This window comes from Carlito syrichta, unplaced genomic scaffold (genome assembly GCF_000164805.1).
Source record: "Carlito syrichta isolate Samal-C Ts95f unplaced genomic scaffold, Tarsius_syrichta-2.0.1 Scaffold301195, whole genome shotgun sequence".
Taxonomy (NCBI): Eukaryota; Metazoa; Chordata; class Mammalia; order Primates; family Tarsiidae; genus Carlito; species Carlito syrichta.
The window spans coordinates 395,415-423,169 of NW_007245291.1; the positions used below are offsets into that span (position 1 = coordinate 395,415).

The 27,755-nt window shown below is 43.6% G+C and overlaps 1 protein-coding gene across 21 annotated transcripts in view; it reads left to right on the plus strand.

Moving 5' to 3' along the window:
* NCAM1 (neural cell adhesion molecule 1) overlaps positions 1 to 27,755 on the plus strand; it is a 314,944-nt gene that overhangs the window by 234,513 nt on the left and 52,676 nt on the right. For all 21 annotated transcript variants that reach the window (XM_021710760.1, XM_021710761.1, XM_021710762.1 and 18 more), the window contains exons 2-8: positions 10,565 to 10,639; positions 13,006 to 13,224; positions 14,275 to 14,418; positions 14,803 to 14,940; positions 15,933 to 16,050; positions 16,499 to 16,668; positions 23,819 to 23,961. In XM_021710760.1, coding sequence (XP_021566435.1) covers positions 10,565 to 10,639; positions 13,006 to 13,224; positions 14,275 to 14,418; positions 14,803 to 14,940; positions 15,933 to 16,050; positions 16,499 to 16,668; positions 23,819 to 23,961 — 1,007 coding nt within the window. The remainder of the gene's footprint in view (positions 1 to 10,564; positions 10,640 to 13,005; positions 13,225 to 14,274; positions 14,419 to 14,802; positions 14,941 to 15,932; positions 16,051 to 16,498; positions 16,669 to 23,818; positions 23,962 to 27,755) is intronic.

The window sequence follows — 27,755 nt, forward strand, 5'->3', positions numbered from 1 at the left end:
GGCATTGTCTGATCGTGGGCAACAACGATTGTGGGCGTCTACACCAGTAGAAAAGTGTGTAAGCTTCCACAGGAATCCTTTACCATGGAAACTCTGTAGATGGTGGGCTCTTAGGAGAATGGCTACTTGGAGAAAGCACACGTTGGGCAGCTGCATGAATAATCCATTTCAAATATGCATCTTGAAGGGCGGGAGGGTGAACGAACCAGTCACAATGTCTGTATCATCCAAGAATAATTTTTTTTCTGATCACCTACTCTAAGTTAATTACCATCTGAGACAATTTGATTATTATCCCGTTGTACCACTTGGTCATTGGGCAGGTCTGTCTTTAATCTGCCCGATGGCTAAATAAATGTCATTTGGAAACATTTCCTCTTGTTTTCTGTTTTTATGTTAGATTCAGGGGGGTGCACATGCATGTCCATTACATGGACATATTGTGTAGCGGTGGGAATTGGGTCTCAGGTGGTCTGTTCCCCAGATAGTGAACATTAAACCCCATAGGTAATTTCTGAACCCTAAAAGGAACAGTTTTAATATCAACATTTTAATAAGGGAAGGCAAGGCTTATCCAGAATCCAAAGGAGGGCATCATGAGTAACCCATAAATGGGAAAATCCAGCCTGCAGCCTCTGGCCCTGACCCTGCTGGCATCCACCCCCAATGCGGAGTGCTGAACTGTAGTGGCAGCAGAGAGGGCTATAGGTAGTGAGACCAGGCCCACGGAGGATGTGGAGAGGATTCAGAAAAGAAAGTTCAGAAAGGAAGTCAGGTCTGCAGCAGGGAGAGGAGTGTGGCCTGGTGGGCTCAGGAATTCAAGCAACCTCAGTTTCCAGCCCCTCTTTAGAGACAGCATATCCTCAGGCCTGAATCAGGAGAGCTCCTAGTAGATTATGATTTTCTCTTTTCACATGCCTGTCTGCCAGTTCATTCAGCAGGAAATTTGCCCCCCTTTCATCAAAGTTTGCTTTGAGACTGACTTTATGTAAGTATATACTTAAGAGCAAGGACTGGAGAGCTGGATCTGTCTAGGTTCCAATCTGGAGCCTATCACTTACCAGTTTTATAACCTTGGGGTCATTACTTTACAACTGGTCCCTCAGTTTCTTCCTTTGTCAAATAGGAAAATAACAGTACCTATCTCACAGGATGGTTCTGAGGATTAAGTGAATTAAATAACGGCTTAGCATAGTGACCGGCATGTAATAATCACCACGCGCACACACACCCCCACACATGTCTTTGAGAGTGTAGAATTTTTCACTTGACAGAAACAAAATTTAACAATTCTTTGCACTGGTTGTTTGAGAGATTGTAAGCTTTTGTATCTTCAATAGCCCAGATGTGCTTAAAGCTATGAACACATAAGGACATTATTGAAAGACACGGGCAGGATCTGAAATTCTCAGGATGAAGTTGCATGCTCACATTCTCTCAAATTTCTATTTTCCGAGTGTAAAGAATACAACATCTGCAAACAACAGCTGGACAAATATTGAAAGATATAATTCCAACTTCTTGCCACGTTGGCAAAAGCAGTTGGGAGAGAGGAAAACGATTTTCTTTGTATCAGAACCTTTTTATAGCTGGAAGAAACGAACTTCGATGAGTCATTTTGTCAAGGCAAGGTTTCAGGCGAGCAGACCTAAGAAAACATTGTCTGGAGCCTCCTGGAAGCGATCAGATAGTGTGCAGCTATTTACTGAGAAGGCCTGGCTTATTCGGGCAGATTGATGGATTGTGCTTTGTTTATCTGGAGAACCTTAGCTATTGCCAAACATCCAAACATCTATTGCCCTACATTTCAGTAATTCAGCTTCATGTGAAGTGCTGGCCCACAATTGGGGTCTGCCTGGAAAAGGAAAGAACAGAAAGGGTGACCTGAAAAGGGAGCGAGAAACCTGTGCTTCTGTGAAAAAGTGCTCCTGGGGTTGAAGGCACTACTGGATGGTGTCATCAGCCTGCCACAGGACTGGTAGAGCACGCATCATTTGTCCAGCTTAATAAAGCTGTTCTCTCCATTTGATGACTTTTGGTCTTTGGGGATGGAGGTGAGACCAGGGCAAAGCAGGCAAACGTTGGAAATGTAGCCACTGAGGTCACAGAAAGGAAGTGAGACACGGAAGCCAGAAGCCCTAGGTCAGGTGTCAGCACAATGGGCCAACCCCCTGGCTGCCGGATTCTGCTGCAGGCATCCCGGATTTCTGCTCCTGGCATTTCCCATCTGTAAAATGAAGAGATTGGAGATGATGTATCAGGTCCTTTTCAGCTCTAGCCTTTTTTGCTCCTAAATGCTCTACAGTTCTGGCCATAAACCCCGTGTAGAAGGAGACAGAGAAATTGGGGGCACAGCCTCTTAACACACTCGTTCCCTCTGTTGCGTGCCCCTCAGGGCAAGAGGCTGCAAAACATCCCTGCCTTCTCCTGTTGTCATCTCTACGAGATGGGGCCCATGCCCCACTGAAAAGAATTTCACTCATGGCCTGGAATCTGGCCCTTTGGGGACTCCATGGAGATATAGCCGGCTGTTTGTTGCTTTGACAAAAATCAAAAATGATGAAATCGAATGAGGGTTTATTCAAACTAATAAACCAATAACCAAGCTTCTTTCATTAGAGTCAGGCGGGATTCTTTCTCAGCCTTGAGCCTGGTCTGGGCTGTCATCTAGAACTTGGTTGGTTCATGCTTCTGTTTAGTATTCCTTTGAGCCATTTCTTCTGACTACCCATAAAGAGGCTCCAGAGGCCCCCTAGTAAGAACTGTGTGCCTTTGGGGAGATGGGCATTGGTAGGGGGAATGAGAGCCTCACTTCTGAGCAGTCTAACCAACACGTAGATCTTCTTACCCTATAACCAGATGCACAGGACGTGTGTGATGTGAAAGTCGTCACCTTTTCCAGCTGCTAGGTAGTATGTGGGGGCAGCAACCATGGTTTGAAACCACTGACTACTTACTATAAAACTAAACCGTCTGATAATCAGACCTAATGAAATGCTAATTTGACCCAGGGAACTCAGGAGGCTGAGAGAACTGAAGCCATTATCTGGCTTGGCTGTGTGTTCTGATTTGAAGCCAGCCCCCATGGAACAGAGCCAGTACCCAATTACGTCCGATTCCCAGCAGCTCATATAATTTACTATGCTAAGAAACAGACGCCTCCTGCTTCTGGCTACTTGGTTTCTGTTGTTTGACTACTAGAGTTCCATAAGATAGAATATTTAGGGTAATGAGATATCGGATAATCATCTAGACCTTGATTGTGCAGTGATGCTCAATATTTTTTCTTCCTTATTATAATATTGTAGTATCAATTATAATATCATATTGCACAAAATGCCAAAGAATTCTGAAGACATCTTTGCCTTTTCTGTATTTCCCCCTCTCCCCATCACTCTGTTTGGAAGGGTCATGGGATTCGGAGAGATTAAAGAGAATTTTCACGAGGACTACCTGTGACATGGCTTTTATGAAACAATGCCCAGTTTGAGTGACTATGACAGTGATGGGTTTTGGAAGCCTGCTTGGTATATGAGTGTGCAGAGTCCAGTGTCTCTTTCAAGTGTCTTTGGTTCAGAGATGTCTATATATTCTGTGCAGCTTGTCTTTATATAATACTAGGAAACTCTGGTATAGAAAAATGAACCTACTATTCTACATCATAAAAAAAAATGAACCTACTACCCACCAAGAGATCTTTCCCTCTTTCTCCAGTCTCAAATTTTGCTTTCACACATCTACTATGTGTTCATGTTCCCCGCCAGGAAAGATCACAGCTTTCATGCGGGTTTTTCTTCATTCTCTAGGCTGCCTGATGTCTCAGGGGAAACCCAAAGCCCAGGGTCCTTTGAGGACTTTACAGAGAGGGTTTCCCAAGGGTCTGATTATAAAAAAAAAACCTATCTCAGTTGACTTGGAAACCTAGCTTGGTTACTTCTAGTTGTTTAGGTTTAAGTGGAAATTAGATAGAATTCTTAGGATTTATATAATGGGACCCCAGTCAGGATAACCAAAGGACTGGCAGCCCTAAGTATGACATCTAGGTGATTTCAATTGCTGCTACGAGCCAACTTTGTGCAGTGAGGATGCTCCCAGCAGCAATTAGAGTATAGTTTGCTGTTATGATACTATTATACAGAACCAGAAGCCAAAATCTATAAGAACACGTATTTTAAAGTCCCTTGAAAATGACATCCAACTTTTGGGTATTTGAAAATTAAACAGTCCACCTCATTTTCTTCTTCCACCCAGTTGCTGTCAACAGTAGCTCAATCCAGAATTATAAGACTCGTATGTCAAGTATGGATGAGACCTCTCTGTCATCGCTAATAATGTATTGGCTTTTCTTCTCCAAGATGAGATAAGTTTATTTATATCTGGCCATCTCTTGCAACCACATCAATCTGACAAGTTGCATTTGTCTATTAATATGCACATACATATTTATGTAGGCTTTCAAGGGACGTATCCTATACATGCACATAGATAGAAATACACACACACACACACACACACACACACACACACACACACACACACACACACACCTTAATGATTTTGGACAGGTTGAATTAGAGGCTTCTGCTATCTCATTCGCATAAGCTTCACTGGATATTTTGTTCGCTTGTTTGGGGTGTTTTTTGGGGATGGGGTAGTTCAAAGAACTGTCATAGAAATTCACTTAAAACAAAAATACAGCTGAACTTTGTGTTTGGTACTTTACACGCAATACCTTTCTACACCATTTCAATATCCCTATGAAATGAACAGGGTCATCATGTTCAATTGCAGATAAACAATACAGGCCCTGAGATTCACATGAGAACTCAGCATTAATGTTATAGTAGTTGTGTTAGAGGTGGAATTTGGACCCAGATTCTTCCTGACTCCAGATCCTGAGTTCTTATCCACAGCCCTCTCTTGACTGCTTAATTCTTGTGACAATCCACCTGCATGAATTCAGGTTTATTTTCATTCCCATTTTACGGGTTATAAAATTGAAACACAGAAACAAAGAACCGAGTATCACATGTTCTCAATCATAAGTTGACCTTGAACATCTATCATAACACTATAAGAAATGAATTGACAGTAGTGGGAAACTGCCAGGGGAGTGGAGAGTACACCTCATCAACAAGGGTGCCTGCACAGTAAACACCTGCATTGTGCCCCACATATTTAAAAGAAAAAAAACAAGAAAATTGAGACCAATGACTTGTCTAGAGCCTCCAATATTATTATATATTTTTTTGCTTTGATTGAATTTAGTCTTTTATGTCTGTAATGCTCTAAATAATATCCAAATATCTAAATAATATCTAAGTAATTTGAGATATTTAAGTAAAATATCTTAAATTAATGCAGAGAGTAGAAACAGGCCACCTGACCATAGATCGAATCATTCTGGAAGGTTCTTTTATTTTAAACCATAAAGGAAAACCATTACTCCCCTCAGAAATAGTAACCAAAATAATTTCTTTGGGAAGCATTGCTAATGTAGGTTGGGTAAAAATAATAATGCATAACAGGTATTAAAAGCTTATGATGTGCTTTACAAATATTAATTCATTTAATCTTTTCAAAGCCCTATGAGGATGGTTCTATTCTTCCCTGTTTTACAGATGAGAAAGGTTGAATAACTTGGCCAAGATCACAAAGTCAGTAAGCGGTAGAGCTGAGATTCAAACCCAAGCAATCTGACCCAGAGTCTTTGTCCTTAACCAATCTGCAATACTGCCACATTAGTTCCTGTTTTAACTTTACTGAATTTGATAGGTTTAGCGGTGAAGAGGCCTTTTCTTTTCCCTCGAATACTTTGCTAATAATGAGAGCAAACTGTCACAGGCAAGTGAGAGTGCTTCATTTCTTACGCTTCTGGCCTGAACATCTGGATTTCCCCCAGATGTGACCAAATGAAAGAGACTTTAGCATTCAGTTATACCTTGGGGGGAAAAAAACCTCTCTATTAAAATGTTACGTATAGCAATCTTTAAGGCTTTTTCCTAAAAAAATAGCCAACAAAATCAACACATAGCTAGAATTTGATGCCTTTTTCCACAGCCCTGAGACATTATTAAACAAATTCTATACAATTCCTCATCTCAAGCATAATCACTGATCAGATTACCTCTCTGTAGTTCACCCAGCTCACATTAGTGATCAGAGCATCTTCCTCAGGTGTGCCTACATTGGCTGTGGGCCCTGCACATGTGCAGTCTGTCTTTCTAAAGCAGCCAGTGTCTCCTTACCTCTAAACAAGAAAGTATTTGCAATTAGCCATAGGAGAAATCCTGGTTCACTGTCTGCTCTCAGCGCCTGCCTCCTCAAGAACATTAGAACCTGACAAGGAAACCAAGAAAATTAAACTACTGCAAGAAGTCGCCGATTCAAGTGAACTCCTTTCTCCTTTTTGAAATCAGAACAATTCTTCTCTGTTGCTTTGCCTTAGCAAGATTCCCACCCCTTCTGATAAGTACCTTAGCGTCTTTTGTGAACTGAAATTTTAATTCACTCTTCTTCAGCATCTAAGACTTTATAGCCTACTTCTGCTAGGAAGTTGGGAGTTACAAAACTTCTATCTATACCTGAAACCATTTTGCGAAAAGAGTTGGCGTTCCTTTCAGAACATAGCATTATTTTTTAAGGGTATTTAAACAGAAAGCACATTTTAAAATATGTCCCTCTTTCACAGAGTTATTTTACTTAAGTGAGACAGGGAGAGGAAGATCCTTCAGTTCTCAAAAGACAGAACCTTATTTCTGTCTGCTTACAAGGGATGGAATAATGTGGGAGAAATGGCTGAAACTTGGGACTCCATTCAGCCCCTGCTTGAATCTTGACCCTATCATTACCCCCCACTTATGACTCTGATCTTCCCTTTTCCCATCTGTAAAATAGAGGTCGTAATGCTAAGACTATCTGTGAGCAAAGAGGCAAGTTATAGTTCACCAGGAGAGAAATGATGGTAGTTTTGCTTGATATTGCATTTTTTTTTTTTACAAAAACTCCGCTTTTTCTAGCCTATGATTTGGAAAGAGAGTAAATGGTGACAAATAGGTTATAATAAATAAAAGGTTAGTAGGAGTTGGGGATTATATGGGAAAGAGCTTGACCCTTAGATAAAGATGATTTTTAGTCTTGGCTTTATAGCTCATTAACTGAGGGACCCTGGGAAAGTTATTTCATTTCTCTGAGACTCTATTTCCCTTTTGTAAAATAGAGACAATAATACTGGCCTTAAAAAAAAAATTCTCAGAACTGCTGTGAGCATCAGATGGAATGATGCAGTGTGCTTTGTAAACCAAAAAAGTATGAATGGCCTGCAAAAAAGGCCTTGAGGGATGAGTGCTTACGGGGGACCAGAGAACGCACTGATGGTGTGGGGAGGTGCTCCCAGCCCTGCCCCTGGATCCTGCCTGGGTCCAAGCACCTGGGTTTCTAAGTGTGTGTCTTTGGATGCAGATAAGATGATGCAGTGCTTCCTCAACAAGTGTTTATGGAAAGCAGGAGATGAGATACTTTATATGGGAGAATTGTTTTCATAAGTTTTTTTAAAGATATGAGTTATACCCAGTTAGGAAATTTCACTTATATGTGCAACTGAAGAAAGGTGAAAGTTGAGGTTGGACTTTTTACTGGAAATCATGAAAGTAGTAACAAGAGTAAGAAAAGAAAGGGCAGCAGGAGTGGAGGGAAAAGGTTTTGAGTTGGAGCAGGATTTCTACTTACCATCATTCAACCCAATACTTCGAGGTTTAGTGTATGCGGAAGAATAATGGGCCATTGTGCCACAGTGGAAAAGCTCCAAACACTGATTTCCAGCTTTGTTTCTAGTGTTTTGAGGGAGGGATCACTATCTTTTCCATGCATGCAAAAGGCCAGGGGTCTAAATGGATATCTCTTCCTTTAAAAACTTCTGTGATGATAAATGTGTGCGTGGGATCCCTTTAAGCTGGGAATTCTTTGAAAACCTCATTTTCCTTCTCTCTCTGTGGCCCAGGGATGGACTCGGTCACTTTTGGGTGTGGAAACCCCTCAGCCTTGCGTGTACCCCTGTTCCTTGAGAGCTGTGTTCTGTTTGAAAAGAGCTGAACAAATGAAGGCTGTTTTTTCACTTGGGATAAGAATATCCTTCTCAAAGCAGTAAAGGCTGTTGGCGAGTAACAGGGTCCATATGTTGAATCTGGCTGTTAATGTTCAGCATATGGGCCAGTGAACTCCTCAGGCAGGAGGCTGCCTCTGATTCTTAAAGAATACCCCCGGGAAACTTCAGAAGGAACCCCTGTGTAGGTGACCACGGCACTGGTACAGCCTTGGGGTCCCATAGGCTCGTTTTCATGGAATGCAAGCCACAGAAAGCCATAGGAAAGATCTTAGTTGGCCTTAAGAGGGGCGGCACTGGCTTGTAGCTCTCTTTGTAAGGCCCCTCGCTCCCCAAAATGCTGTGAGGCCTTGTCAACTCTGGGCTTGCTCTGTTCTGTTCAGGAATGAACCAGCGGTGTGTTCCACTGAGTGGAAACATCTTATCCTCTCTATGCAGAGGCAGCGTTGCCTAGTGGAAAGAACACTCCTGAGAGTGGCCCTAACTAGAAATAGCCCTAGGGAAGTCACTTTACCTCTTCTTCATCTGGAAAATGGGGAGGTGGGACATGGTGATGTCTGAGACCCCTTCCGGCACCAAAACCCCACCCTAAGGGGAATGAGAGAAGCAGCCTCAGCTGGTCACGCTGCCACTCCTACACGCAGTGACCCCGTTGGCCTTGTATTCCAGTGCAGCTCTGTGAGGTGCCATGGGGAAAGTTCAGGAAAGGTAGGGGAAGACCTTCGACTGCTCTCAAACAAGCATTTGGTCTTGAGCCCCAAATGAGTCAGTAGCCACAGAGCAAGCAAAGAGAGACCGGCTGCCCCTACGTTACTATATTTCTTCCAAACCAGTGGTTAGAAGTCTGAGTCCTCCTCCCCTCCCCCACCCCCACCGCCTTACTCTTTCAGAGGGGAGCTCAGCATGCCCTCCTTACCTCTGCCCTCATGTCCCACTCCTTACCCTCACCCCACCCCTTCCCTTTTTCCAGGCCTGTCCCTCTCACATCACCCCCTTTCTCTCCGCAGCCTGGGCTGGGTTTTTTTCCTGCCCTGCCTTGTCTGTTAGCCGGAAGGGGTTGGAAGGTACAACTCGGATAGCTAGGTGCCCCCACGCACCCCCTTTTCCAGTCCCAAGTAGGCCCTTTGATCCCTACACTCTGCTGAGCACAACTGTGGTCTCCATCAAATGAGCAGAGACCCAGACCTGCAGCAGCTCTGCCAGCAAGTCAGTCACCATGGCAACAAGCAGTCCCTCCATTCTACTATGAAAAGAAAATGGCTGTTGGAAGGAAGGGCTCACTGAATCTCTGTTCCCCGGCCTGTTTTGTTCAGGCCCCTCCTTCATACTGGCTTTAAGAAGCTCCATGCATTGAACTAAATGTCTGTTAGCCTTTTAGATTTGGGATTTACTTAAGAGGAGGAGAGGCGGAAGGAAGTTGAATTCAAATGAATAAAGCATTTTTCTTACCATAAAACTGTATTTTCATGAGGAATGGTTATCTCCTCCAAGCAGATAAACGAGGAACAGATGAATACGGGAATCTGTGAGATCTGGTGCAATGTATTTTGTCTTATCAGTGTGGTGGAACGATAGAGGGTATGGATATTCAAATTTTAAAAAATCAGGAAAAGTAGCCAAGGGACACAGGGAATTCCGCAGGGCACGGGCTACAGGATTTCAGAAGAGTGTCTGACGAATCGGGGTGATGATGTTTGATGTTGTCTCCTATTACAGAAATAGGCATATTGGTCCCATAGTCTTGAGGTAAGGTGAGCTTGTACTTTTAGCATCCCCTAAAAGTTTGAAGCTCCATGTGAACCCCTTCTCCATAGTGATCATGCCTGGCAGTGGGAGGAGGGGAGAGAAGGATTGGCAAGAAAGCCCTGAGTATGGTTCTGAAGTGGTGGGCTTCCTGCTCTTGACATAGCCATGCAGTGCTGGCTTAGAAACAGTACACTGGCTTAGAAACAGTACACCAGTGCATAAGGCTTATTTCCTAGGATTTCCTAGAGCCAGGGGTCTCCAAGCCCTGAGCCGTGGTACTGGTCGGTGGCCTGTTAGGAACGGGGCGGCACAGCAAGATGTCAAGCCATCTTGACATAAGATTGCTGTCCAGAAGGAACTGACTGGGCTGCTATTTCTGTGAATCCTAGAATGTTGCTGTTTGGAGCAGGACGATAAGCCTTCTCAAGGGATCAGAAAAACATTTAGGGCAGAGATCCCCCCCCCCCTCCATCTCCCAGGGACCTTGCACTCTCTGATAGGGGATAACAGTTTCATAGGGTTGAAAGATCTGGGCTGTGTCCCCACCTGACTGCAGCATAAGGATACTTCAGCGGTGACGTGTTCTCAAAACCCAAACAACTTTCTCCCTTCACTCTTTCTTAAAGTGAGCTGGGGGACTCCGTTTTTGAATGAAAGTTCTGCGTTTCCTTCTTAGAAATTCAAATGTATGTTTGAACTGGCCTTTGTCTTTTTCAGTTTCTCTGCAGGTGGATATTGTTCCCAGCCAAGGGGAAATCAGCGTTGGAGAGTCCAAATTCTTCTTATGCCAAGGCAAGTGCCCTGTGGCCCGCTTCGCCGCATTTTAGAACTTGTTCAGAAATTCATCCAGCAGAACAGAAGCTGGTCATGGTGCTGAGCCGATCACACCACACCTAGAATTCTTGACATTGCTGTGCTACAGGGTCAACACCGTGATGATTCGAGAACCAGGGGAGCTCTCCAATCCTCGTCCTTTGTTTCGTAAAAGGCTGCCCCAACATAGTGAAATGTGTCATTTAGACTTCAGCTTGACAGTGGAGGAGCTCTAGGAGTTTTCTTAGGAAAATCAGCAGAACTTCCAGAGTGGGAGTCATCCCAGATCTCCTGCTCTGTATCCATCCAGAGTTCTGCAAATGACAGTGGAGAATGGCACTGGCTTAGAAACAGTACACCAGTGCGTAAGGCTTATTTCCTAGGATTTCCTAGAGCCAGGGGTCTCCAAGCCCTGAGCCGTGGTATTGGTCGGTGGCCTGTTAGGAACGGGGCTGCACAGCAAGAAATGAGCAATGGGCAAGTGGAGCTCCGTCTGCTATCAGAGCAGTGTTGGCATTAGATTCTCATAGGAGCACAAACCCTATTGTGAGCTGTCCATGCAAGGGACCTAGGTTGCCCACTCCTTATGAGAATCGAATGCCTGCTGATCGCCATCTCCTCTGCCCGCCCTATTTGTGGAAAAATTGTCTTCCATGAAACTGGTCCCTGATGCCAAAAAGGTTGGGGACCGCTGCCCTAGAGCTTGAAAATCCAAGAAGGCCGAAAACTTGCTTGAAGGTAACTAAAGATGGGTATGTCTTTTGTTAGGAGGACATTCACCCTGGGATTTTTCAGGTCTGATGTAAATACCAATACTCTGTCCCATGGCCCCTAGCAGAGCTCTGGGACATGTCAGACCTGGTGTCCCTGTTTTTAGTTAGAAAATATACCCCATTTCCGAAGCTCAGATAATCATCAGGAAACGTCCTGTGAAGGAAAAGTCTTCAAATTAAGCCTCGGTTTCTCTGTATCTGACATGACTAGGATTCAGAACATGGAAGAATCAGGAAACAGCTGAGCTAGGTGTAAGCTGTGGCATTTAGCAGGCGGCTTCTGGCAGGGAGGGGCCTTTAAGTGCTATCATGATTTGCGTCGGACGAGGTGGCTTGTGGCGGCCGGATGTGTTCACTCCGGCTCTGCCTTCATTACAGCAATTTCAATGATCTGGAGATGCAGCCACGAAGCCCACAGCACATCTTGCAAATAGCGATATTTATTGAAAACATGATGGGCCCTGAAAGGAAGACTGCTTCATTTCCATACTAAGCATCTGTGCGGGGCTGGGTGGTACAGGCTGGGAAGGGTACCGTCAAAGAGGCAGGGCGCAACCAGGCCCGCCGGATCTCAGAGCCCTTTACCAGGATCCCGCTTAGCATCTAGGAGAGCTCAGTAGCAGCAGTGTGCTCCTTGTGGAGGCTGGGGAAAGGAGGCAGAGGGGTATTCTGGCCACCTTCTTTGCAGCCTGGAAGGAGATTGATTTGTCAGTCTGAGGCAAGGGAATGAAATGACAACCATGCCCGTTTGTGCAGGCAGATGCTAGAATAAAAGTGCTTGGAATCTGCACTCCTATTCTAGCCAGCATCTCATCTTCAGCTCGGGAGACCATAATCTAATTCTTCAAAAACAAGCTGATCAGCTGGCTCAGACCAGCTGGGTCCTTGAGCGTGGATCCTAGATTTACTAACTCCCTTGGTTCCCTGTTCTGTGAGGCATGTAAATCCCAAGCCTAGTGCCCAGCACATAGTAGATCCTCTACAAATAGCTCTTCTCTGTCCTCATTAAGAATAGAAGCCAGAAACAGTGACTCATGCCTGTACTCCCAGCACTTTGGGAGGCTGAGACAGAAGGATGGCTTGAGCCCAGGAGTTTGAGACCAGCCTGGGCAATGTAGCGAGACCTCATCTCTACAAAAAAATACAGATAAAAATAAATTAGCCAGGTGTGGTGGCACATGTCTGTAGTTCCAGCTACTCAGGAGGCTGAGATAGAAGAATTACCTGAGCCCAGGAGGTTAAGATGAAGTGAGCCGTGATGTGCCACTACACTCCAGCCTGGGTGACAGAGCGAGACCCTGACTCAAAAAAAAAAAGAATAGAAGCATAATAAAAGCCAACACAAGTGGTTGTTGTTGAGTCTTTTAGAAATACTATAAGAGATGTTGTATATATAATAGCTAAACACAGAAGCCAGAGAAGGACTGCATGCCATTCTAATGTCAATGGCCACCCCTCCCTCACGTTTAAACCTTGGCTGATCTGTTGTTCGGTAACTCTCCGAGTAGCCACTGTCTCAGTGGATTTGTTTTCTCAACTTCAGTAATTTAAGAACAATCTCTCCCCCTTTAGTGGCAGGAGATGCCAAAGATAAAGACATCTCCTGGTTCTCCCCCAACGGAGAGAAGCTCACCCCGAACCAGCAGCGAATCTCCGTGGTGTGGAATGACGACTCTTCTTCCACCCTCACCATCTACAACGCCAACATTGATGACGCTGGCATCTACAAGTGTGTGGTCACTGGCGAGGATGGCAGTGAGTCAGAGGCCACCGTCAACGTGAAGATCTTTCGTAAGCGCCTCCTTCTTCTCCCTCTATAATCTCTGTCCTGCCTTTGTCAAGGAGATACGTGGGTAGTGGAAAGGGTAAGAGAGCAATAGAGAGGGTAGCTGAGAACCTGACAGGTCCCTTTTTCTCTCCCTGGATCTTTTCTGACCTCGCTCAGAGCTCCAGTCAGTTCTTTAATGACCCTTGATCAACTCAGAACTCACAACCCTGGTTCACACTGGTCACAGCTACCCCCCACAGGCCTCCATTCAAAGTACAAGTACACAGTTCCCAGAGGGCTGTTCATGGTTTCTCTATCCCTTCCCCAAGTGTTGATTGACGGTTATACACTGTGGGTTTTTCCTTCTCATTTCACTGTCCCCTGCTGATAATGCAGCCTGAAGGCTCAGCGGGGTAGGGGATCATTGTCTGAACCCTCTGTGCCACTCAGAGTAGGCAGTTCCTATCGCCATTGAAACCCCGTCTGGAGGTGGCTTCCCATTACCTTGTTATCAAGCGTCTGTCCCGTTGGCTGGAGTAATGGTGGGTGACAGCTAATGGAACAATATCGATTGCCACGGTGTTTGTTGCCATTAAGTGTGCTTTCTTCTGTTCATTTCTTTAGCATCCTCTCTGCTGCAGGAAAGTTGGGGTGGGGATGCAGGTAGGGGTCTGAGCAGGAGACGATAAAAGGACTAATGACAGCTACCGTTCATTGTAGAACAGGTGTTCTGCCAATTCAATCTACCTGTGCATTGTGTTTCATGGGCATCCCTCGTGGCAAGGAACCCTTGGTGAAGACACTCATTTTGTCCTATAAACCTTTTTCTGCACAAAGTGTGATGACTGTAACACTCTGTGGGTAGATATTGGTCGTTGAACATGAATGACATAGTCCGCTGTGTGTGCCAGCTGCTCTACCTGGTGCCTGTGTCCAACTGCCCCCTCTTGTACAACCGTATATAAGGATTGAGATTTGCCGGGCAATCAAATCCAGGAAGCACGGCTCCAGTGGAAAAGGGATCTTTGTGGGAGAACCAGCTGTTTTTCCTCACTCTTCTGCTCATTTTCCAGAGAAACTCATGTTCAAGAATGCACCAACCCCGCAGGAGTTCAGGGAGGGGGAAGATGCTGTAATAGTGTGTGACGTGGTCAGCTCCCTCCCCCCAACCATCATCTGGAAACACAAAGGCCGAGATGTCATCCTGAAGAAAGATGGTGAGACTCAAATTTCCTGGCAACTGCCTTTTCCCCGGGGATCCTCCAAGTTCTCTAGGTTTTTCACCTCTACCAGCCCCAGGCATTCCAGTCCAAACTCAGATTTAAGGGTACCAAAACCCACATGCAGTTTTCAGGTCCTGCGTGGAAGTGTGTCTCTAGTTGGCATTCTGAGGTCCTTGATTTACTCCCCAAAGCAGAAGACAGATTGGACTTTTTGACCTTGGCTATAGATCAGAGCCAGGGACACATTTTCTTATTCTAGCTTAAAACCCCACCCCATGAGACTGAACTTAAGAAAAAAGAAAAAGGACTAGCGACCTGTCTGTAGATTCCAGAGTTCTCTGACTGATCCGTGAATGAACTGCCTCTTGTCTCTTCTAGTCCGATTCATAGTCCTGTCCAACAACTACCTGCAGATCCGAGGCATCAAGAAAACAGATGAGGGCACTTATCGCTGTGAGGGCAGAATCCTGGCACGGGGGGAGATCAACTTCAAGGACATTCAGGTCATTGTGAATGGTGAGGAGATCCGTTCTTCCTGCTCTCTGCAACGCCACGGGTTTGGTTCCCCAAAATCATTCTCTTTAACTTCCTCTTTAGTCTATAAGATAACTCCTGTCCTGACTCAATCATCCATCACCCTACCATAACCTCTGGGTTTTTATTTTGTTTTGTTTTGTTTTTCAATGCACATGCCTTTAGGGTCTTCCCTCAACTGTGAGGGCTTTTAGCACAGTGACTGGTTGTCCCCATGCTTACTAATACATTCTTACTCATCCTCATTATCCTTGATGTTACCATAATTGTGAAGTTGGTCCCCTGGTTCAATGTTCAACGAAAATATTACAATCGTTTCAGGCCTCAGAATAGTCAGAATCATGGTCCATGAGCTTATTCGTCTTAATTTGCAGTGTCAAATAAACACACCCATGGAATCGATCTGACATTTATGAGATATTTACAGGAAATCAGAATGTCAGTACTAAGAAAATAAGTAAATCATGGTTGAATTGTTTTGGCTATTGATACATTTTTTTGCCAAACTCTGCCCCTCTCATTCCTTCAGTGAAAAACAGTTTGGGCACAAGATTGTTTATGACAATCCCAGATTTCACATCGGTCTGAACAATGTAACCACTGGCAACAGTATTTCCAACTTTTTCCAGTACTAAGTGCCCCTTTTAAATGTCAGGTTCCACTGACCCTGGTAATTATTAAGCTTAGTATGCATTGATTGAGAAAATATATAATGCAAAATAGCTACTGTAAATTGGATACCATTTTAATATCAATAAAATATATTATTTTACTTATTAACTCTTGAAAAATAAAAAAAAATGCGTGTTTGTGAGAGAATTGTCTATTCGGTCTGTAGTAGCTATTTAGTCTACACAAAAGTATAGATGTTTTACACTAACTTTGCAGCCTCCCAGATCTCTTGGTGTCTTTTCTCCAGGCTGTTTGGTTTTTCCCAGTTTTCACAAATACCCTGACATCCTTCTTTCCTTTAGTGCCGCCTACCGTCCAGGCCAGGCAGAACATTGTGAATGCCACCGCCAACCTCGACCAGTCTGTCACCCTGGTGTGTGATGCTGAAGGCTTCCCAGAGCCCACCATGAGCTGGACAAAGTAAGAAACTGGCTCGTGCGTTTTATCAAGGACTAGTGGAGAAGGGGCCGTCACAGGGTCCGCTCCATGTTGGTCTTTCAGTGGAATGGATGGGGTCTTCTTGGGAGTGCCTACACCAGTTGAAGAATGGATTCTTTTCTACAAGTTTCTCTTGGCTTGTACATGGAGTGATCCCATCATTTTCAGTCTTTCAGGAGAAGCAGCAGAAGGTGTGGCCATGGGGCAGCCCTCTTTGAACCTTGTAGGTGCAATTTACAAGCTTGGATAGAGTCAGAGGACTGAGTAGAGAAAAACAAAGTGCACGTGGAAGCTCAACTTGGCATCTTCACTTTTTGTGAAGACTGGATCTTTCCCGTTAGCTCAGTCTACATCCCATAAAATCTAATTAAAAATAAACATCTAACTCTATAGTCAAAATCATGCTACTTTGCATTTCTGCACCCTGTAGGGATGGGGAACAGATAGAGAATGAGGAAGACGATGAGAAGTACATTTTCAGCCATGACAGTTCCGAGCTGACCATCAGGAAGGTGGACAAGAACGACGAGGCTGAGTATGTCTGCATCGCCGAGAACAAGGCTGGAGAGCAGGATGCATCCATCCACCTCAAAGTCTTCGGTAAGGGCAGTGGGGTTCAAGATCACTACTCTGCCACTTCCTCTTACCTTCCACACTCAATCCATCAGTAAGACTGCCCACACTACCTTGGAATAGTTTCCAAAAGCAGCCATTTCTTGCCAGCACCACCACTTAAGCTACCATCATCCTCACCCAGACAGTGGGACAGTCTCCAGGTTGGCCTCCCTGTCTTCCCTTATTGGTCCTCTTCATTCCTTCCTGTAGCCAGAATGGTCTAAGTGTTACCTGTCTATTTAAAATCCTCCAATGGCTTCCTATTACATCCAGAATCAAATCTAGTCTCCCTACCATGCCCTGAAAGATAAGACATGATCTAGCTCCTGCCTTCTTCTCCAACCTTAGCTTTCCTTCACTTTGGTCCACATTGAAAGCTCTCCAACTGCATAGGCTTTCTCTTTCTATCCCTCAGACATGCCAAGTTTGTTTTCTATCTCAGGGACATTGCACTCGGTATTTATTTTGCTTGGAATATCATTCCAGCAGATACTCTCTGAGCTGCCTTCTGACCCATCATTCAGATCTCAACTCTCTTCTCAATGGATCCTTCCTTTACTGTCCTGGCTAATACATCTTCCCTGTTACCACTACCACCCCACCCACCACCAGGATCTCAAGTCCAGGCAGCATGGCTTCAGTGGAAAGGGATCTTTGTGGGAGAACCAGCTGTTTTTCCTCACTCTTCTGCTCATTTTCCAGAAAAGCTCATGTTCAAGAATGCACCAACCCCGTGGGAATTCAGGGAGGAGGAAGATGTCATGACTCTTTTATGACTCTTGCTGTATCTTCTTTATTGCACTTATCAGTGCCTGAACTAATTTTTTTTTTTTTTTTGAGTTGGAGTCTCACTCTGTCGCCCAGACTGGAGTGCAGTGGCCGCTTCCTGCCACCGCAACCTCGACCTGCTGGGCTCTGGTGATCCTTTCGCCTCAGCCCTCCAAGTAGCTAGAACTACAGGTGTGCGCTACCACGCCCAGCTGATTTTTGATTTATTGTAGAGATGAGGTCTCGCCAAGCTGCCCAGGCGGGTCTCGAACCTGTGGGCTCAGGCAATCCATGAACTAATCTCATATACATACTTGTTTATGGAGATTGTTTTTCTCCCACTTCGACATGTAAGCTCTAAGATAACAGAGCACTGGCTGTCCCTTCCATTACTTTATCCCCGACAAGCTAAACAGCACCGGACTCAAAATAAGCCCTTGGTAACATTAGTTCTGACTGGCAGGCTGCCTCACCTCCTTACCTCCTTCCCTGGCCTATATGAAACCGAATTATAGAAGGTCATGAGAAGACCCCTCACATCCCTGCTCACTTGGTCTTCATAAACTCAGAAAACTTCCATTCTTTGGAACCGAAATGTATTTTTGACCTGATCTTGAAACCAGAATTCGTTGCAGAGGAGTGTTTAACTTAGTGGCTCTCAATTCTCTCTGCACATCTGTTTTAAAAAAACACAGATAAGCCAGTCCTCTGTAGACCATGCTGCTGGGGTAAAAATGCCCAAGGGGCCGCTCTGATACACAGAGCTCTCAGGTAGTAAAGATGTGCACTTGGCAACCAAGGTTGGCCTTGCTTGTTTAGCCTGATCAGGAGAACTGTTTGTAAACACAGACCATTGAAAGGCAAGCATTTATATGCAAATAACCTGCTAATTACATATAGGAGTTCTGTTTATTCAGGAATGGCAAGGACTGGGTTTAGAGTGTCACTGTGGCTCAAGTTAATTGTATGTACTTGAGAGTGAGGAGTGATGGCTTGAAAAATATTCTTGAGAGTCTTTTCTCTAATTGAGACTGATATTCCCCAGTTATTATGATTTTACTGTAAGTTTTTCTATATTATAGAAAAAGACAGATATATTTGTCCATTTATTCCTTCACTTAATAAGTATTTATTGGATAGAGAGAGTACAGAAATGGGTAAGACATGCTCTCTTGTCCCAGGAAAGCACAAGGAAGGAAATAAACATATAAGCATATAATTTAAGTCATAATAGTTAGTTAGTGTCAGTCAGCAACTTTTGAGTGATTGTTATGCACCCAGCCATTGCCAAATTTGCAAAGATGAATAACATACCCTGTTCTCATCAATAGGTTCACAGGCTAATGTAAATGGTCACCACTGGCATTTGAAATGACAATCCATTATAATGACTTCATAATCACCTTGTGCACAGTGGTTTACAGGAATGAGGGTCTCTGATCCTGTATGGCATAAGTTAGGGAAGTCATGGCAGTGATGTGCTGTTTCTTAAGTAAGAAGTACCCAGCTGAAGGAGGAGAGGATGGCAATTCAGGCAGCCTGTGCACAGGCCAGAGGCAGGAAAAACACATGTTGTTTTGAATGTAAGCTTCTTGTAGACAAGGGCTGTGTCCGTTTTATTCACAGATATGTACCCAGCACCTAGAGCAGTACCTGGCATGTAATTCCGACACTGGTTTTGAATAAATGAAGGAACCACCATTAGTTCCACGTGAAAGAAGCCTAGCATATGTGGCAGGAGAGGAGCCTGGAAGCATGTTATTATCATTGTCTTTAAAAAAGTATTTTAAACATTAAGCCCATAAAGTAATAATAACAGTAATAATAATTACTGCTAATAATATAATTATATATTATATATGTATTATATAGTATAGTAATTATTATAACTGTTTATAACAGTTTGTTATCCTTATAATACTGAGCACTTATAATGTGCCAAGTACTATGTGAAGTGCTATCCATAAATTAGCTCTTTAATCCTCATCACACCCCTGTGAGGTAGATTTCATTATTATCCCCATTTTACAAATGAGGAAACTGAGCACAGAGAGACGAGGTGCCTCACCCAAGGAGCCAGGATTCAAGCCGAAGCAATTGGTTTCTAAGTCCATAAGCTAACAGAGATAGTAACTACTCCGAGGAGCCCAACAAAATACGCATTGTGTCTGAATTATACAGTGACTAGCAATACTAGGATTAGTGTCCCCTGCCTCTGCCATCATGTGGCTCAGTTTCTCTGCAGAAGCACAGTCTGCTCTGACTTGGTCGGGCGAGAACGGATCTTGGCTTCTCCTCCAGACTTCTCTGGTGGTGATGGCTGCCCCAGGAGAGGAGTGGGTCGTGAGCAGGGCCGTGTGAGGAGTGGTCAAGTGAAGAGAGTGAGTCAGCTTGAGGGGAGGAGGTGACGAGGCAGGAAAGGTGGATGAGGAAACTGGCAAGACAGGAACTGTCTGCCCATCCTCCACCGTATACTCAAACACCCCTCTACATCACACACACCACATACCACCGTTTCTTTTCTAAGACCCCAACTGGGAGAATGTGTACTAGACAGCACAGTGGAGCAAAAGAGGAGACGTGACTGGGTTCCTGAAGGAAGGAAATCACAGACTTGCAGGGATTGTGTCTCATCCAGAATGGAGTCCTCTTCTGTAACGCCCAAGGAGAGTTCATATGGCCTCCGTGGAGTCACCTGATGCCTTATGTTCACCTCCTTTCCCCTCCACTTCACCTGCTCACCCTCCTTTCTCTCTTCCTCCTCTGGCCTCCCCTGTTGGTTGAGGCGACTGGTACAGGGCCAGGGATCCAGGTGCAGAGGGGCTGGCTGGTTGGGGCCCTGTCTTTCCTCCGTCCTTTGGTTCCCCCTCCTTCCTCTGACAGCTTGCCACTGTGGGTCATTTCGTGGGGAGAGATGGGGCAGGTTCCCCAGAGGGAGCAGAGTCTACAACAGTGGGTAGAAGAAGGAAGAAACCTGTAGCTTAGATAATAAAGGAGAGCTCAGAATTCCTGCAGCTTCGAGAAGAGATAGTAGTTGGTATGTATGGAACTCATCTAATTAAGGACTGTCATAACTGTACCTAATGACGTCATTTTTTCTAAGAGAAAGACACATTCTAGCATGCATTGCCCTAGTTTCTAGCTAGCTGCTCTTTTTACTAAGTAGCTATGCCCTACCTCTCCTTAAATCTGCCAGTTTCCATCATTCCTTTCCCCATGGGCCCTTCTGAAGAAGTATTTTTATCTCCACTGATTCTTATTATGCATGTACTCACGCTCTTGAGGTTTCATGCTGCCGTGGGCTGAGGCGGGTTCACCAGTGGGCAGGACGCTTGCTTGGCTGATCCTTGTAACTAAAGCAGCCCTTGAAGGCTACAGTCAAAGACAAGCAGGGACTTGAAGGAAGGTGCATCTGGTCCCACCTCCTCATTACTGTTCAGTCTCTTTGTTCTGTGAAGTGGGGGCCAAAGGGATCTCCTCGGGCTAGAGTTACAGGGACCTCAGTTGGCATGGGAGAAGACAAGACTCTTGGTGGCAGGCATGCTTGGAAAACTCACAGGAGAGCTGAAGTTGGAGGAACCTCCATAGAGAGGTGCAATGGGACAGTCTGAAGCACTATCCCATTGAAGATGGAGACAGGTGAAGAATAGAAAAGGGTCCACAGCCAAGCCCCCACAAGAGAGGTTAGCTAAGATGGAACATGGGCTATAAGAAGATAAATGTGGAAATTCCTCTAGGGGATGGAATGAAGAAGGAAGGGAGTCTTTTATACACAGGGTGAACCAGCATCTGTCCCTGTTGGCCTAATAATGCACATTGTCCTGGTGCAATTATTTAGAACATCCCACGTCACCCTCAAGACCATCCCAATCTAGACAATAAATTATGCATATCACTGTCCTTTTTCTAAGGTGGAATTCTGAACTTTTAGAGTTCATTCTGACAATAGCACTGCTTCTGGAGTGAAAGAGGGTTAAATAATCAGTGAGAAGCCTGCTGTCTTTACAGCGGCACTCCGTAGACTACACAAAATTAGCCATTGTTGATAACATTCTTATTTATTTATTCTTTTGAGTCAGAGTCTCTCTCTGTTGCCCAGGCTGGAGTACAGTGGCACAATCACGGCTCAACACAACCTCGACCTCCTGGTCTCAGGCAATCCTTCCACCTAAACCTCCTGAGTTAGCTGGGATGACAGGTGTGCACCACCATGCCCAGCTAATTTTTTTTTTATCTTTTGGTAGAGCCAAGATCTCACTCCATTGCCCAGGCTGGTCTCAAACAACTGGGCTCAGGCAATCCTCTCACCTCAACCTTCCTAAGTGCTGTGATTACAGGCATGAGCCACTGTACCTGACCTGTTGTGTTTTTAATAAGAATATAGTTTGCCTTTTTCTAAGGACTTGTACAATGACCCTTTGTAACTATCTGGGGAATGGAGCCACCAAGACTAAATATTAATAGATGTTAACTGACCCTTGTCTGTCTTCTGTTAACCTTTGGCTGCCAGGACAAAGTGCTGAGGGTCAGGAGAAGGTCAGCAAAACACTGTCTAGATCTCAGAGTCTGATTGAGTTTCAAGAAGCCTGAAATTCAGCCTTCCTGGTACTGTCTCCTGACCCCAAAACAGCTGTTCAGTTTAATGAATTCTGTTGTTTGGCTGAATTTTTTTATTTTTTTCATTCTGTGATTTTGACAGTATAAAAATTCAACTTGCCATTTTTACCTTGTCTTTAATTTTATTTACCTTTTGTTTGATTTTATCTTACCCTCTAAAATGTCCTATAACAGCATCTAGCACTTATTCTTTTCAATATGAGTTGTAAACTCTTTGAAAACTGTATTTATCAAAATAGACACAGTCTTCCTATAGGAAAACCTCTTTCACGTGGATGCCATCAACTCAAATTTGTGATCATTTGACCACGTTGGACTGAAATGGGGCAATGGGCTACCCATCAAAAGAGGACTTTTTAAGCAGGCTGTTAGTTCAGGTGAACTTTAGGATAATATTTGAACTATATAGGAGATTTTACATAGAGGCAGGCATTTGTTACCAAAAACATATAGCTCTATCACTGCCTTTTGTTTATTAAAGCAACATCGAAGACCTCAACCTGGAGAATACACACAGGCAGTTGTTGATTCACTTACTTAGGGTTACTGTATGAATTTGAATATAAAGCAAATTTTTTTTTTCAAAAAATTAACAATAATTTTGTTTTTGTTTTTTTGGTTGTTGTTGTTTATTTGTGTATCTAGCCTGGCCTTTTTCTCGATTAGTGAAATAAGTTACATTTGTGCAGTGTTATCTTTTCTCTTCTACACAGAGTTCAGCAGTTTCACAGTATAATTGTTTTAAATTGGGAAAATTCAATTTTCTCTAATGTTTTAACATTTAACTCAGCTTTCGATGCTTGTGTTTTCTTGCATTACCCAAAACATTTGGAAAATGAACTCATCTTGTCTCCTTCCCATCCTCAGCCCATCCCACGGCTCCCACCAGTTCCTCTGATGACTTCCTCCCTTGAGTTAATGCTAACATCATCCTCCTAGTCATTAAGAGTCAGAGTTATTTGGACTTCTTATTCCTTTTTTGGGGGTCTTTCCATCCCTACCTTCTCTCTGCTCATCTGCCACTTCCTCTGAACCTTCCTTCAGCATCTCTGTCAAAGCTGGCCCTTGCTTCTGTCTCCCCTGAAACAACCTCATTCAGGGCTTAGTTTACCTCGTGTTTAGGTCATTGCTAGGGCTTCCAAATTGGCTTTCTCACCTCAAGGTTTTCTCCAGTCTAACCTGTCTTGAAGTGTCCCTAGATTAACCTTGAGATACAAATGATTCCCTTCCCCTGACCAAACCATCCGTGGGCCTCCACCAGCTAGTGGGTAGAATTCCACTACCCTGGCTTCCCTCTACCTCGCACCACACTGCTGTCTTTCCAGCCTTCTTTTCACATAATCTCATTTCTTTACTTTTATTCAAGCAGTTTTCTCTCCTTGCAGTAACTCCATCTCCACCCCCAACATTCTACCTGTCTGAAAATCTCATGACCCAGCCCCAAAGCTGTCTCTCAGAGGCTCCTTCCAGGAGAATGCTGTTGTCTGTGTCATGCTTGTCACAACCATCGCCCTTAGTGCTCTTACTCTATAGGATACGATCTTTTGAAATTATAATGATGGTTTCTGTGGGGTCACATGCCTGCTTCATTGCAAGCCCTTGGAAGTTTAGCTGTGTGTCTCCTAAAACACTTAGACTAAGACCTTGTACTTAGGAAGTAGATAGCCTTTGTTGAACAGGTACATGAAATAATTTAAGCCCTGGAAGCTCAGGAGTTAGATGAACTCATAGAAATGTTTTGTCTTTGCAGCAAAACCCAAAATCACTTACGTAGAGAACCAGACTGCCATGGAATTAGAGGAACAGGTCACTCTTACCTGTGAAGCCTCCGGAGACCCCATTCCCTCCATCACCTGGAGAACTTCCACCCGAAACATCAGCAGTGAAGAAAAGGTATCATTTGCCTGAGAGTTTCAGGGCTGTGGAATGCATCGAGTCTGCCCATACCCAGTTCTCTTTGTTGATCTGGGAGATGGGATGTGGTTACCAGAGGCCACAGCCAGGTCCTGTGGCTTTCCTCTCCCAACTAGCAGGACAAGGCCTGTCAACATCCCCTCGCAGCGGAACAGGCACGATTCCTTGAATAGATTGGCAGGGATGTGATATTAGTGGGCATGCTCATATTAGATGTTCTGGGAAGGAGGCAATAGTGATTTTCAAATCCAGGGTTATAGAGCCATGAGGAACAAGGAGAAACCAATATCCTGGTGCACCAAGTGACATTAGCATCATCACAGGAACACCCCAGGAAATGTCTTCCAGAACTAATCTGGATCAAAATGAGCCTATTAATTCTTTTCCTTGTGTTTTGTATGCTCATGCTATATACGCATTTAAGCACAAAAGCTTGATTGCCTTTGTGTCTGCCTGTATTCTTGGTCACATTTGGATATCATTTTGTTCTAAAGGCAAAAATAATTAGCAGTTTCTAAATGATTACACCCTAGTTCTTCCATATATTCACGGAAGGTTTAAGAACATTTTAGCAACCTTTCTGGCAAATTAAAATGGCCTTAAAGCACGTGGATTTATAGGCTACCAAAAAGTTGTCTTTATTATTGACAATATATAAAAATTGAGGTGATCCCTCAATTTGCAACCCTTGACTGTTGAGAGGTCCAAAAGCAAGCGGGAGAAGCTTGGTTTAAAGCAACTTAAACCCTCTCTGGCGCTTCTCCGATCTCATCTTGCATATCCTATCGTAATGGGCTTTGTTTTAGTTGGCCAAAGCTTTGTCATTTATTCAGGAGTAATGACCTTAGCCTTACAGAATATTCATAATGGATTGTTTATTGATCAAAATGTCAAAAAATGATAGATCTCCATTCTTCTGCCTGCCTAAAGGAAATCTCTAGAGAGGGTAAACTCAAATCAAGCCGAAAGGGGATAGTGTGAAATACCAGAGCTAAATTTGGGGTTTGCATTTGAGGAACTGATTTCTATCCCACCAACAGAAAACAAAAAGAAATCAAAAGGAATAGAAATTGCCAAATAGCCTATTAGTTTGTTTGTGGGGTTTTTTTGCAAGTTTTACCTTCAGAGTTGAATTCATCTGAAGAAAAATTCAACTGAGGAACTGCTAAGTATTTTTGAAACACATATGCTGTTTGATACTGTGAAAACCAACTAGATTAAGAAATGTTGTGTTTACTTGGATACTTTCTTTATCAACATTGGAATTAAACCCTCAGCTAAGATTTCAGCTCCCATCGTGTGTGTTATGTGGATTGAATGTACATTTCAGGGCTTAAACCACAGGGCTGCTGCTTGGCGGATCTTTCTACATCAGCTTATAAGTAGATTTGTCTAGCGTGACCCAGTGTATATCTTTGACCTACAGCGAAGGACAAAAATAATATCTATCTCGGATGAATGATGCTTTTGAATTTCTATATCTTTTCTAGGAATAATTCCACAGCCAAGCTAGACTAGAAGGGTTATTAAGATTTGTGCCCACCAAGGTTTTTTAATAGGTTGGCACTTCTGGCTTGTAGCTGTGGTTTCATTTTTATAGAATGAGAATAAATAGCCAGGAAGTAATACACACACTCAGACTTACTAAATATTGAGATAGAAGGTGTCCAGCAGAAAGTACCTCAAGCTCAGTAGGGACTAGATTTTATAAAATTCTGTTTTTACTCTAGATCATCAATCTCAACCTGAGATAATTATTTAAGCCCAGCCACGTGGGTTGACTATGGTTTCTTTTATTATGGGCACCTTCAAGTTTACTTTAAATGGCATTATTGGAACATGAGTGAATCAGTGTTCAAACAAGTCCTCTAAGTCAGCCAGGAATGTGACATCAGATTAACATGTTTGTCTAAATAAGACCCTATATAAGAAAAGGTGCCACTTCTATTAATTATATATTGACATCAAAGCATATTGTCTGTAATGACTAAGAAAACAAGTATGGGTTATTTATGAGCAGATTGGAGTGCAGATAACAAATTTTACCTTTACTTTGGCTTTCTGTCCTCATGTTCTCCTCCATCTAAAGTTGTATTATCTATAATTAGGAATCGAGATTACCAGCATCACTGAATTATAGGAGTGGAAGAAAACAATTTTCTTCTTAAATCAGGATGATATGCAAAGCAGATAAGAATAGATAGTTGTGTCTAATTGTATCTAAATTGATCATTTACATCACACAAAATGCCAAAATCATAGAAGGTTGGAAGACACATTTTGAGGTCATCCAGTCTTACCTGGCACCTTCTTCTAGCATCCCTGTGAGAAAGTCACTCGGTCCCTGTCTGCAGAGTGATGGCATCAGTTCTCTGCAGGAGAGCTGGCCAACACTGGTGATCTGAAAGGACTGCTTCCTTGCCCCTTTCTCTGCTTAGTCCTCCCACCTCTGCCACTCAGTCCTGTGTCTGAGAGTCATTAAAGAAGCTCTTTGATTTTCCTTCAGTCAGTCTATTCTTCCTCCCTTGAAAGCACCAGCTATGCTCACTGTCTCTCATATACCATGGTTTCCACATCCTTCACCCTTCCAGTCATCCTGTACTAGGTAGCTTTGGGTCCCTAGTGCTCCCCTAAAGTTTTACCATGCCCAGTGTAACTAAAGCAGACTTCTTTCTATGGGTTCCTGCTTTCTGATCTGGACACCACCATGCAATCAAAGTTGCATTATTCTTTAGCAGTTTCTTCATTCTGTTGCCTCCTACTGAGCTTGTGGTTCACTAAAATGCTTAGGTGTTTTTTATATGAACTGCATTTAAGCCACATATTTCTTCTATCCTGTTTGTATGCAATTGATTGCTTAGCCATTAATGCAGAATTTTATATTTATTTCTGTTAAAAATTGTATTTTGTTTGTTGCAATCCAGTATTTCTCAACCAGATCGCTATGGCAATTTTGGAAGAATCGTCCTTTACTGGGACTGTCCTATGCATTGCAAGAGATTTAGCACCAATGGTCCCCTTCTCCTTAAATGCCAGGAGCCACCTCTAATTAGTACTAACAGTGCCACATGTACAGATGCTTCCTGGCTTGAGAACAACTATGTGAGTCCACCTTGTTAACCAGTCAGGACTGACTTTCATCAGCAGTCTCCTTAGAAGTCTGTGGGCCCATGGCGTTTCTGCCTACATGGGACTCCTAGTTTATATTTGTATATTAAAGGAAATGAGACAGAACAGTCAGTGGTACTCCGAGTTCTAAACACAGAGACAAGGGCAAGCAGTTCAGTACCTTTCCCAATGCACCTGTCATCTGCCATCTGTATTAGCTATTGATTCCAACCTCATATGAACACTTAACTTGAACTATTTTTGCTCAAGTCACTGATGGAAATGTTGACTGGAAGAAGGTCAAGTGCAGAGCCCTTGGACTGCCACAATGGCTTCCCTCTGGCTCAGTGTCTCAGGAGGTAGGGCACCTGATGCCATAGAGCCATGGTGTCCCCTCATGATTTTTATGACTTTCATGGAAGTTTCAATGATTCCTTTAATAAAATTAGTTACAATTTAAGCTAATTAAAGCAGCTTTGTCTTTTGCTTTGCTGCTGAGTTTAGTCCAGTATTACCTTTCCTAAGGGAGGAGGGTAGAAAAAGGCTTCCAACCATAGACACATGGTGACTTTCAAATGGAATACTCAGTAAAAAAAATAAAAGGGTAAGCAGGAAGAGATACGCAAAAAAAAAAAAAAAAAATCAGTACAATGAGCCTGAATGTC